The 13,943-nt window shown below is 40.2% G+C and overlaps 1 protein-coding gene across 1 annotated transcript in view; it reads right to left on the reverse strand.

The window, feature by feature from the left end:
- Nucleotides 1-13,943, reverse strand: part of LOC104065316 (dystonin) — a 320,467-nt gene that overhangs the window by 297,967 nt on the left and 8,557 nt on the right. Inside the window, 1 exon segment of the mRNA XM_054061292.1 lies at nucleotides 3,827-4,015. Coding sequence (XP_053917267.1) covers nucleotides 3,827-4,015 — 189 coding nt within the window.

Below are 13,943 nucleotides of genomic sequence, written 5' to 3' on the forward strand. Positions count from 1 at the left end.
TCTTATGGTGATCCTGTTATGACAAAGGCAAGTGCAAATTTTGGTACTACATCTCATGTTCTTAAATAATCCTTGGTGGCTTCATGACTCAGGCGATTTAGGAGCCCTTTAAACTGTTTAACAATGAAGATGTCAGAAGACGCTGATTTGACAGCATCTCTTTTCTACTGGGTACTTAAATGTAGAGGTGAAATTAGAATTTGGCAGAACAGTATGTCTGACTCCACAGCTCAAGAGCCAGACGTGTTTACACAAACTCAAGACCTTTTTTTCGTTCCAGGTCAGCACAGGAAAAAGAAAAAAAAAGCCAAACTATTAATAATTTGCAGAATTTTATACTTTTGCTTCAGAGCAGACCACTATTTAAAATGGAGTAATATTTTCAAAACACTTGTGAAAAGATTACAGCATAAAATTTGCCTTAGAGAAGTATCTCTAGACAGCTGTGAGCTTGCAACAGGAGACTTTTTGCACATCCTTCCACACCTTCAGAAAATTTAACTACCCATACAGAACCAGCTCCCCCAATTCTTGAAAGGAGTGATATGTAACACTGCTTTGACTGGCATGAAGTCATGCTAATTTAAAGAACACGGTCCCGTTTCTTCTCAAGAGTTCTCCCTTGTGTTCAAAAATTCAAAGCAGACTTCGGTAATAGGTATATGTACTCTCCTCGGTGTGAGACTGATGTAAAACTGCCACCTATGGAGAATGTCGGAACAAATAATACAGCTACCAATGAGAGGTGACCCACAGGGCACAAGGTTTAGCAATGTGCCATCAAAGAAGCTACACACCATTATGTTGATGTTGCACTGTAGTAAGATGAATACAATTAAGTGAAAATGGCTATGAACTCTGTCTGGTAAGGATCGGTACTAGGACAAAATATATTTAGTATCTTCATTAATGACCTGGAAGGTGTAAAGAAAACTAATAATCCTTTTTTCAAAGAAAACTAATGTTCTATTTCTGCTAAAAATCTGCTCACGTAGCTTTTCAAGGGGAGCAGTTATTGTCTTCAGTGGGATTACTCCCATATACACAATTACACTACATTTAGTTCTGACAAGATCAGGGATAATACTGGAAAGATCCAAAACTGCTATGGAAGGAAAAACTAATCCAAGCAGAAAGTACAAAATAATCCAAGCAAATGCAGATAATTATAGCTGTGGCTAGGAAACTGCAAAACAAGACTTGGGCACAACAAACCAACGAAATACAAAATAGTCTAAATGAGCCGACCATCTAAACATCCACCAAAATTTATAATGAAATACCTGAAAAGTCTTTAAGCATATATCTTAACATGGCAACAAAGCAGGCTAATGTATTGACTGATGACTCAAAAATTCCCTGGAGCAAAGAAAAACCTTTCTATAAGGCTGTTTTATAGTTACTTTGGAAACAGCTTTCTCTCTTGTAAGAAAATAGGGACAAAATAAGCATGAGTAGGAAAAAAGTGACACAAATGATCATAGGAACTGTTTTATGAGGAAAAATTTTGTCTTCTAGTTAGCAGACATCATATATCACTTTTTTTAAGTGATGAGTAAGCAGGATATGGCCATAGCTGCCTGCAAAGGTTTCCATAGTGTAAACATCAACACAACAGATGATTTATTTAAAGTGGGCAGAGCTAGGAATAACAGGAAAAAATAATGGGATGAAATTATGCAGACTAATGAGAGCATTTCTGGCACCAAATCATGTAGAACTGTAGGAAGATAAAAACCAAAAGTCTCATCTTCGAGATGTTGAGACTAAGTGGAACAAAGCTGTGACAAACTGCAGGATGGACGACACTGCGACTGCATGGAACTTCACAACGCTGCAGTGATTTGTCATGGCATGAGCCTTACTCACCCTGTCACCATGGCATTAATAATACATTCAGAATAACTTGCAACGTCCATGAGAAATGAAATTGGTGACTTATGTTTTTTGGATCGTAGTTTAATAAAGACAATGATTTATTCTTTTTTGTGGAAATATGAGTTCATCGAGGCGGTAGGGTGAAAGCCTATCTAAAGACATGGATAAGGTTGTATAAAAGATATACTGCAAAAGCAATTTCAATAGAGTGACATAATGGTGACACCATGGAGAGAAGTTTTCTCTAAATCTGAGAGTTATTGTTGCAGTGGTAGGGTCTTGTCAGGCACAGCACAGACCCATGATGTGATAGGGAAGTGAAGTCACACAGATACACTGCGTATTTTCTGTTCTGTGTTTTTTTTGCTGGTCCTGAAGTCCCTAATGTGTTACCGACTTTGGGGAAAAGCACGGCTTTTTTGGCTTCGTTACTCCATACTTCAAAGCCTGTTGGTTGCTTACACCATTTCCACAGTTCTAACTCTTCAATTCAGCACCACTGATGCTCTTTTTCCCATGCTGGCCATCAGCAGCAGCCAGTAATAGCCTCAGCAATTACAGGCAGGATTACCCTCAGCATAAGGCTACCATGGAAAAAATGAAGAACAATCAAACAAAAAAAAAAGGGAATAATAAAAAAAAAAAACCACGAGTGAAATGGAAAATAATAGAGAGGATAACAGAAGAGATGAAGGAAGGACAACAAAGTGGAGAAAGGACCAGAAGCAAGTAATGAACAGAGGAGAGCCTGGTGAGAGGCTGGAGACCTAGGAAGACTAAAAGAGACAAAGCAGTCTACAGAGCAAGATAGGGTGGGAGCGAAAGGGAGATGGTTGAGAAGAAGGGAAGAGCAGATCCTTTAAGAAGAGCAGAAGACAAATCCATCAGATCAAACTAAACCACAGGGACAGCAACAGAGTAAAATAATAGGTAGAAGTATGAGAGAACAGAGGAACACTGAGGAGTGAAGTGAAAGCACAGAAATAAAATGTATCAGCTAAAAGGTAAAAATTCTGGCAGCTGGCAGCAGCTCAGGCTTTCTTTTCTTTGCATGAGTTTCTTGCTCTCCCAGGCAATGTATTTCCACTGGGGAATGCCCTTTCTCAGGCTGACTTTAGAGCTTACTGATAACTCTCGGCGCTCAGTTAACACAAATCTAGGAAGGTTCAGTTATGTTGGAGCAGCCTCAAGATAACCTTTCTTAGGGTTGCTTGATAGTTACCTTTTTAATAATACTGGCTTAATAGAAGTAGTCCAAGCCTCTTAACGTTGGCACAGACGGGTTAGTCAGCAATTGCATCACAGCAATGAGCTCTCATTAAAAAGAGACACACCTTATGTCCACAGGACACATCTTCCTGTGCATTTACATTAGGAATTGTGTAAATGTTTCTACGAACTGTCACGTTTCCTCACTACAAGTGGGTTATCAGTATTAAAAGAACTGTGTGTAGATCAGGCTGAGGAGCAAAGAACGATAAGACTTGATGAAAGTTTTGTTGAGCAGAAAGATTGTAAATACTGTATAAAGCAAAAGAGTCCTCATAATTGTATTTAGTAATGAGATTTAATGTAAATTTGGGCCAGTACATATAACGTCTGATAAATCTAAAAGTGAGGAATTTCAGTAACATATATGTGTCCTATGAAAATCTGAGTAATATCACTATAAAACTATCAAATGAAATGTCTTATTTGAATATTGAATATAGACTATTAAATAAAAGTCAAAACTGAAGAAAAAAGGTCTTCAGAACTGGACTTTTTGGAGTTACAAATCAACATTAAATACAGTCTGACGAACTGATATCTAGATCCACTGAACGGGAGAACTGAAGAAGATTTAAAATTAAGGAACAGAATATGGATGGCCCAAAACTTCGAATTGTATTACATGCCTCTGTAATATACTTTGAGTGCTATTCATCCCTAAAGGTGGGATACTTACAGGTTTTCGAGTTGGGGTAACTTGAACAGAATGATAAAATTCTGGTTGAACTCGGCTGCTTTTCTTGATTTTTCTTTTTCTTACAGAAGTCTCCTGCTCACTCAGGTGGTGAGCTTCCACTAGAGGTTGTGTTTCCTCAAGGCGAGGTGCTACACGTCTTCTAGCATGACGAGGACTTGATCTAAAGCCCTGCAACAGAAAAAGCAATCATCGCGTTTGACATCTCCCAGAACAGCCCCATGTAACAACAGAAAAATCATACAGGATCTTAACAATGACTTGAGGTACAAGCATGCTCACCTTATACTAATATACTGTCCATATACTGCATGTAGCAATAAAAAGACATTGCCAAATGCTCTTTATATCACATTTGCCTTAAATTATATGTATTATATGTCTCAATTATATGTATTATTGGCACAGCTACTAGAAGTAACTGCTGTTGCTTTTCTTTATAAGCTTGCACTTTTAGTTATTTATAACTAAATATTTCTAATCTAAAATTCATAATTAAAATTTTCCAGGTTAATTCTCGGCCTCGGGAAAAATTGCTTTAGGGAGCATGTGCTGAAAAGATGCATTTTTTCCTGAGAATGCAAGTGAGGAGAAAATGGTGGCTGGCAACATTTAATTAAGACTAATAGTTCTTGTAAGAGTCCTGATGCTGCTAGATTTGGGGTGAGACCTTACAATTTGGAATAAAGTTACTAAGAGAGAGTACTGTCTTTTGTTACCATCTGAGAAATACATGTATATTTGGCCAAATTAATAAACTGAGGAAAAGCTGCCCTTCACAAATGCTTTTTCGTAGTATCATAGAATAGTTTGGGTTGGAAGGGACCTTAAAGATCATCCAGTTCCAACCTCCCTGCCATGGGCAGGAACATCCCACTAAATCAGGCTGCAAAAACCGCTGAGCATTATCCAGAATGTCTCGTAGCCTTGCAGAATTTCATTTCTTTAATGGCAACACGTATAATCCGAGCACTGTATTGCTACCTGCAGAGCATTTACAATGCGCATTCTCTCATTCTGCTAAGTTCCCTCTATGCCAACCATCGTAAGCACGCAAGAGCCTGCCATATGTCACTTGTACTGAATACAATGTTGGTTGATTTTAAACTTGGCCAGGTTGTAAATAAGAATTTCATTCATTTAGTCATATGAGCTTTCAGAATAAATGAGCCAAATCTATGTCCTTAGTGGCAGTCTGCAGTTTAAGAACTACATTCCTTTCAAAACTCCCTTTCTTTTCCTTTCTAGTAAAAAAATCTCTGCTGAAATCCACATGTGACAAACCCAGCACTGAGAAATGGCCAGTCCATATAAAGAATCAGACATCAGCAAAGGGAAATTTTAGCTAGAACTGCAGAAATCACGGAATCTATGCTATGAATCTAAATATCCTGAGCTCCTGCCACCTGAAAACTAGTGGGAGCAATACATCTCCATATAAAGCTGCTGTTCTTTTTACACATTTCCCTTAGCTTTTGTGTTTGGTTTCTGCATTTTGTTTTGCAAGGGGTTTTTTTGTTGATCAGGGTTTTTTTTGTTGATCAGGGTTTGTTTTTTTTAATGCAGAAATAAGCACAGAAACGTTACACTGAAATGTTGTTCTGTTCATAAATTGAAGCAATCAAAAGTCAGTTGTGTGGTTCCCTGTGTAAATTTGGTTTACTGCTCTAATGTTCATTGAACTGCAAGGGAAGAGAGGTGCAGCCTGTTCTGGGCACTCAGGGGGACAGACAGCTATTGTCAGTATTTAAAGATGCACTCTGTTAAATATATAGATCCCCAAATAGCCAAAACACACAAACATATATTTACATACACATGCCAGTAACTGTTACAGAAATACACTGCATGCAACAGATGATGTGAAAGGGTTGAAGTGCCAAGGTGATGTATCAGGTGAAGTAACTTCCAGGTAGCAACCTTCTACTCCTGGACCCTGGACAGGAGGGACAGGAATAGAGTCCAACTCTACTTAGTCCATCTGAGAGGTTCACATCTGTGGTGCATCAGGGCTATCAAATATGTATGATGGAAAGATACAGCCAGAATTTCCCGAAACCTTTTTTATGATCCCTCCTGCTCTAATGAAGCAATAGAGGTGTTCAGACTGCAAGTAGAGCCAGACTTTTAGTCTCTGTGTCTTAATGGAAGAAGGACCCTGACCGTATCAACCAATGCAGTGAAGTGGAAGCCACTGCAGGAAGAACCTGCGCAGATTTAGGAATATCTCTAAACATTAAAAGATGTAAATCTTCAAGATACTCTGCCACACTCTTGCAATTGGAAAACTTGCTGCCCTGTTTTCTTTCTACCTTGTGAAACAGCAAACAGATGCTTGCAACGCATCATTCAGTCTGACACTAAGACTACGCAGGACGACAGCGGAAAATACAGCACAGGGAGCCTATTACAGAGCTTATTTCTTGTGGAAATATTCCTTTACAGAAAAAATGTTAGTGTACATCAGAGATTATTCTATCATAAAAGAAAACATTCCTTAAGAGAACAAAATACCCAGCAAAGCTATTCTGAGTTCTGAAAGAAGAAGAGACTTTCTAAATGCTAAATGCATTACGATTCATTTACAGCTGCTGCCTACTGGCCAAAGCCTGGTTACAGACCCTGCGCTCCAGCTGCTCCCTCACCATACTCCCATCCCCTGCAGCGGGAAAAAAACTCTTTGGGAAAGTATGTTTATGTAACAGAAGATTTTGGTAGAAGCTAAGCAGCTCTCGAAGTGCTTAGGGATGCATGCCAAATAGGGATTTAAGTATGTGGGTCTCTCTCACCTAGCGACTTCACCTCAGGATACTTCAAGGTTTACTGGTTATGTTTGATACAAAAAAGTCACTTGTGGCTTCCAGGAAAGTCTGTTTATAGGCAATGCTTCTTCATATTTCATTTGGTTTTTGCTTTTGCTGTTTATTATTAGCAAGAAAATGGGATTTTATCTCTTTAAGAGCTCATCTGCCTCTGTTTGCTGAAGCTTATTCTTCACTTGAAGTCATAATCTGCCTGCAGTATCACAAATGGTTGCTCTGGGGAGGGTTATAATGCGATAAAGACAGAGGATCATGGTTTCAGGTGGAAAATTAAATCCTTATCAACAAAGATAATGTTACAGGGGCAGAGTCCTCAGACCAAAACCCAAAATGCTTACTCATTCCTGCAGTGAGACTTTGCCAGAACAAAAACCCATAACTGGAAAATTCCAAAATTTGGCAATCAAAAATGAAGACGGGGCTCAAAAGTGATGTAACGTATGGGAGCTGCTGCTCCTGCGCTCAGTGCAAAACCACAACGGCCAGCAATTCCTTCTCAACAGTGAAACGAACAGATGTTCCTTGTGTTATTTATCCTTCAGTTGAACCCGAAATTGTAAACTTATCATACTAATACAGCAATCACAATAAATAAAGGAAAAGTGAAAATGACACAAATATCTGCTTGGCAAAGACGCATTGTTTTAGATGTTATGCTTACAGAGAAGCACAGAAGTATTACAAAGTATTCAAGGACACACAGTACACCACCTAAGACGTGGTCACTGAGAAAATCCTAGACATTAAACTTAGGTGGGCAATCCCACCAGGTTGCTCTAAGACTGTTAAGCAATTTGTGGTTTCCGGTCTCGTGTGCATGCTGTGGCACTAGACAGGGACAGAAGTTTTCTTGTTATTTGTGCTGAGAGGGAATTGCTCATTCTGAGATCCTACCGCGTGACTTATTTTTATGCCTATTAAAAATAAAAAGAAAAAAAAACGAAAAAAAAAAAACAAGGCAAACCAGACAAGACTTTACTTACATACGTCTAGAAAAACTGCCTTCTAAATACTAAAATAATTGCACACGGATTTACACTACAAAGTATTTTTCCTTGAACAACCAACTCAGATGACCATCAGAACCTATCACAGAGGAAGACAAGAGGTGAACTGAACCTGTAATTACCTTCTCTCCAAAAGCATTCATGTGCATCCTTCCACTAGAGTCTGTCTGAACTCTTGAAGATTGATCTTCTTAGTCATACTCTACCATCAGCAGGAATAGAGATGTCTCTGGAGGCCAGTACACAACCAAAGTCTAGTTCACCTACCCTCAAGGGAGCTTTTCTTTCTGTGGAAGGAGGCTGGGGACATCAGCCTCCTTTAGCTGAAATTCATCCTTTTAAGGCTTCTCTGAAAGTGTGTTTTTTTTCTGGAATGAAGTGTGGTAATATTGAAAAGACCTGTTGTGTCCCTCTTTGCACACAACTAACAATGAATGCTGCAAGCCTGGGCACCGTGTGCCAGAGCAGACAAGCCACTGGTTGTCTAAAATTACTTCCACGGTAAAAAGTCTTCTTATCCAGCCCAGTTTTAACTTCACACCTCTGATTCCGTGATTGATTTCTTGTGTATAGAAACAGCGCAGGATCCTTCTGACCAAAGATCAGCAGACCTCCCCTCTTTGGGTTCCCTTTCAAGTCACTGAAGTCATCAGGTCAGATGGACCATTCTCTAACGGCACCAATTTCTCTCCACTGGCCACACAGGGAGCCCAAGCTGACTACTTCACTCATAGACATCAATACTGTAAGTATCCAAAATCAGATAGGATGGATCAGCCCCATGATGACTAGGTTTTGGTCTACCTTCAACACAGATTTCATAATTCCATATATATATTATCATCAGGTTTCCTCTTATTTTCTTCCTTCTACATTGAATACTTCCAATCTCTTCCATCACCTTTTTTTTTTGGTGAGAGTTTTACATGTCCCTATTCACAGACATGACTCTTGCTGGATCTCCATAATTCATAACATTACTCTTACAACTTTGTATTTCTGATATATATAATAGTATAACTCGTTTTTCCATTCTGTTTAAATATTCCCCATCCTTTTCTGATCAGGCTATCCATCTGAAAAAGGTCTTCACTGAATTTTCAAGAGTACTTCAAAAAGTCCTTTCTGGAAACTATAAGCTTAAAAAATATAATAAAAATAAAGTAGATAAATGTCTTTTCTCTGTAATACACCCAGCCTTGCATTTATGAACATCATGTGTGCTCATCTGCCCTACTCTTCAGAATTTCTTCTGTACGGTTTGATATTTGATAAACAAGTACACGATACTCTGCAATCCTTGTTATGTTTTTGCCTGTTCCCATTCCTAGCCCATTCTTTAATATAAAAAACAAGATTTTGAAACTTCCCAAAATGCTTGTCTATTTTTTCCTTTTTTATTTACAGATGAGGACATTCTAGGTAACATATTGAACTTTTTTCTTTCACTTTTAGATTTCCTGTATTTCTTTTTCACTCTTTGTCTGATACTTTAACAGCACCATAGGAATACCACAGTCCTCTCCCACATGGGCATTATTGCTTTAGTGACATAACTCCATTTTTTTAATGTGTAATTGTATTGATTCACCATATCTTTTCCCTCTCCATTCTAGTTTCTACTATCCATACTGCTTTCATCATGCTATCTATTATTGTTATGCTTTATAAGAAACCATATTAATTTTTCATTTTTTCCAGTGTGTAATATTTTATGTGGAATATATTGGGTGTTGGAATTCTAATCCTGGAACCCAACCTTTCCAGCTAGTATGTATTTTCAGATTCACTAAACATTAACGTCAAGACAAGCAAGAGTGCATTACCTAATGTCCAGCTGAGGTCAGCAGAAATCTCTGCATTAACTTCAGCGGACACTGGACTGCAGCCCAGTTTACCTTCTGGCAGAACACCAGTAAACCACACAAAAAGCAGTAGCTACCATTAAACCACAATTCAGCACACCAGGAGGGAACGACAACAGAACTCAACTGTATTTATAAATGCCTTTACAGGCATTTGAGCGAGTCCCATAGATTAAACGCACTTTTGCTGGTGCACTAATGAATATCAAAGCCAAAAGAAGCTCAGATAGGATAGAGAACTTCATGTGTTTGCTTTCAAGGTTTTTGACAGGGGTTGTGTATGCAAGAGAATTGTCATTCATTACCATTGTCGATTAATGGCCTCAAAAAACAGTCTTTGAATTGTCAGTTACTGCCTGTTTAAAGCTTGGAAACTTTCATGTATATGCAACCTACGTCTTAGGGCCTGGAGACATTGGTATGCGTAGTATCAAAATCGTTCTCAAGATGCTGGGGTTCTCAGCTATTTTCCAGACAGGCTGAAATAGAATTAAATCCTATAGCTGAAGTACCTACTTGAACTAGAAAAGTAGTTTTAATTAAATAACTTGATTGTGTCAAATTCCCCTGCACGCTGAGACAAATTTGAAAGTCTTTCTGCTGCACATCTAACAATATACATATGTGCATCTGTATTGTAAGAACAGTTTTAAATTAAAAAGTTACTAAGGTTGCATTATTTCCCTTGTTCTTCTCCCATAGTGACTTGCACCCCAAATATCCTCAGTTTACAAAGAAACAAAACAAAATCCACAACATTTATTTAGCTGCCAGTTCTGTAAGTTCAACCCAAAATCCAGAATTCAAATTCAGTCCCCCAAACTACTTCCACATCCTCCATAATACGAAACATTGCTAATTAAAGCTAGGTCTTAGTTTTGGATAGCAGGAAGATTATCTACGCTCAGCATATTACCTCATAAAAACACAAGGAGGAAGCAACTGCATTTACCCTCTCTTTGTTCTACCAGGTCTCAAAAAGTAGACTGCAACTTTTCTTTTTTTGTCTCTCTTGATCTTTTCTTTTTCTCAAATCTTTGCCAAGGGTTACTCCTATAAAGATCCGAATCAAGGTTTAAAACATCAAACGTGAAATTTTACATTCAGTTTCTCATTCCACTCCCTCATTAACAAGCTTTCGCCGATGTTTCTTTGCATGTCTTATGTGTATTTTAGGACATATTATTATCTTCTAAAACCTAAAATCTAAGCAGTGCTGGAACCGTTTCTTAGATATTGAAGACTGATTAGATATTGAACACTACCTTGAATACTTCAAGGTAGTCCACACATTCAAAGGGATTAAAAGTGTTTTACGTAACAGAACAAGATTACTTTCCCAACAGAGTTCATGATATACAACACTAATAACCTCATTTCCCGTTCCTAAGTGGGCCCCCAGGTGTGTACATACAAGGCCCTGTATGACCCTAGGGTTTAGATATGAATTTAGAACAGTTTTTAATAACCCATGCTGCGTTACGCTGCTGTTTTACACCATGGGGTTTCTCCCTATCAGAAGGTTAGGATTCCTATCAAAGCAGGTAAGCTGTAACACTAGGAAAATCTGATGATGTGTAAGCAAATAGCATCCCCACTCATGCATCAAGATACACTTTAATACTCTTTCCTGTCTAAATCTATAAACCACAGAAGCTGGCCTGTTCTCCAAGCATCCTGTCATCCTCAGAGTCCTGAGAGAATTGGCAGATGTGATCGCGAAGCCACTCTCCATGATATTTGAAAAGTCATGGCAGTCAGGAGAAGTCCCTGGTGACTGGAAGAAGGGTAACGTTGCGCCCAGTTTTAAAAAGGGTAGAAAAGACGACCCTGGGAACTACCAACCTGTCAGCCTCACCTCTGTGCCTGGGAAGATCATGGAACAGATCCTCCTAGAAGCTGTGCTAAAGCACCTGGAGGACAGGGAGGTGATTAATGGCAGCCAGCATGGCTTCACCAGGGGCAAGTTCTGTCTGACCAACTTGGTGGCTTTCTATGATGGGGTAAGCGCAGCAGTGGACACGGGTAAACCAACGGATGTGATCTATCTAGACTTCTGTAAAGCCTTTGACACAGTCCCACACAACATCCTTCTCTCTAAATGGGAGGGATGTGGATTTGATGGGTGGATGGTAAGGTGGGTAAGAAACAGGTTGGATGGTTGCATTTGGAGAGTAGTGGTCAATGGCTCAAAGTCCAGATGGAGCTCTGTGACAAGTGATGTCCCTCAGAGGTCCGTACTAGGACCAGTGCTGTTCAATATCTTCATCAATTATAATGAAAGCGAGATTGAGTGCACCCTCAGCTAGTTTGCGGATGACACCAAGCTGAGTGGTGTAGCTGCCACACCAGAAGGTCAGGAAGTCATCCAGAGGGACCTGGACAGGCTGCAGAAGTGGGGCTATGAGAACCGCATGAGGTTCAACAAGGCCAAGAGCAAGGTCCTGCACTAGGTTGGGGCAATCCCCATTTCCAGTACATGATGGAGGATAACATGCTTGAGAGCAGCCCTGTGGAGAAAGACTTGGGGGTGCTGGTCGATGAGAAGCTCGACATGAGCCGGCAATGTGCAGTCACAGCCCAGAAGGCCAACTGTGTTCTGGGCTGCATCCAAAGCAGCGTGGCCAGCAGGGCGAGGGAGGGGATTCTGCCCCTCTGTTCCTCTCTTGTGAGACCTCATCTGGAGTATTGTGTCCAGTTCTGGAATCCTCAACATAAGAAGGAGAAGGAGCTGTTGGAATGGATCCAGAGGAGGGTTACAAAGATGATCAGAGGACTGGAGCACCTTCCATAAGAGGACAGTCTGAGAGAGTTGGGGTTATTCAGCCTGGAGAAGAGAAGGCTCAGAGGAGACCTCATAGTGACCTTCCAGTACCTGAAGGGGCTACAAGAAAGCTGGAGAGAGGCTGTTTACAAAGGCCTGTAGTGATGGGATGAGGGGCAATGGGTATAAACTGGAGAGGGGCAGATTTAGTTTAGACATAAGGAAGAATTTTTTCACTATAAGAGTGGTGAGACATTGGCACAGGTTGCCCAGGGTAGTTACAGCTGCCCCATCCCTAGAGGTGTTCAAGGCCAGGTTGGATGGGGCCTTGGACAGCCTGATCCAGTGGGAGGTGTCCCTGCCCATGGCAGGGGGTTGGAACTGGATGATCTTTAAGGTCCCTTCCAACTCACACTATTCTACGGTTCTATGGTTTTATGACAAGAAGGCTTGCAGCTCTCCACGGCCACCTTGCCTTCGCAATGGCTTGTCCCAGTTCCTTCCCTGTTGCCTCCAGGCACCGCAAGCCTACAGTAGGAATGGCACAATTATTTAAGAACAAATATAAATCAAAGTACTGCTTGATCCGTGGTCTGCAAGGGAATGTTTAATTTAGAATATACTAGCACATTCTGCAAGCATGTCCCTCTTCCACCCCTGCTTCCTCTGTTTTCCATCTCATCACTTTTCCTCAGCCTGGGCAGTGTACAGCATACACCAAGAATCTGCCAAAGGAATTAATTTTAAACATTAAAAATACAGTAAGAAGGAGAATAAGCAATAAGACACACATTGCTAATCCACCCAAGCGCTGCCAAACATCTAGCACAAAGAACTGACCCTCCTCTGTCCAGTGTGCTCGTTTGAGGTGCAAACTGGCGAGAGAAGGTACACCACTGCAGCATGTGAAGATGGGTCTGTGTTTTGTCAAGCATAAAATAGATGCAGAACTAATGAGATATGCTACATAAATATATATATATATGTATATACATGAAATAGCAATACTTAGAGTGGAATTTTGTTATCTATTAAGATACCTGCATTGAGATACCAACAACATATCTGAACGGGTCTCTCCTTCAAGAGCTATTGGTCTAAGTTCCTGTTGTAGCCAATGAAAAATATAGTCAATACATTCAGTGAGGCTTGAAGAACTGTTTGGCTTGTCCTGAGGCAGATGCACGCACTAGGTCAGCTAAGCAGCCCTACAGACTATAAACTGTAAATGCTTACAGCTAACTTATCTTACTGTATAGGAATATGCTGGTTTTGCAAAGTCAGTTTCTGACTCTGGCTGCACTTTACATGTAGAAAGTGGAAGGACATCAGAAGGGAATGATGTCTTGACCTAACTGTATCATTTTATTTTGTCTAGAACAAAAAAGGAGGATAAAAATTATAGAAAGCCAACTGTACCCTGGGCTGCATCAAAAGAAGTGTGACCAGCAGGTCAAGGGAGGTAATTCTCCCCTTCTACCTTGCTCTTGTGAGACCTCACCTGCATTCAGTTCTGGAGTCCTCAGCACAGGAAGGACATGGATCTGTTGGATGGACACAAAGATGATCGGAGGGCTGGAGCACCTCACATACAAGGACAGGCTGAGGCAGTTGGGCTTGTTCAGCCCGGAGAAGAGAAGG

The sequence above is a fragment of the Cuculus canorus genome, chromosome 3 (assembly GCF_017976375.1).
Source record: "Cuculus canorus isolate bCucCan1 chromosome 3, bCucCan1.pri, whole genome shotgun sequence".
NCBI classification, from domain to species: Eukaryota; Metazoa; Chordata; class Aves; order Cuculiformes; family Cuculidae; genus Cuculus; species Cuculus canorus.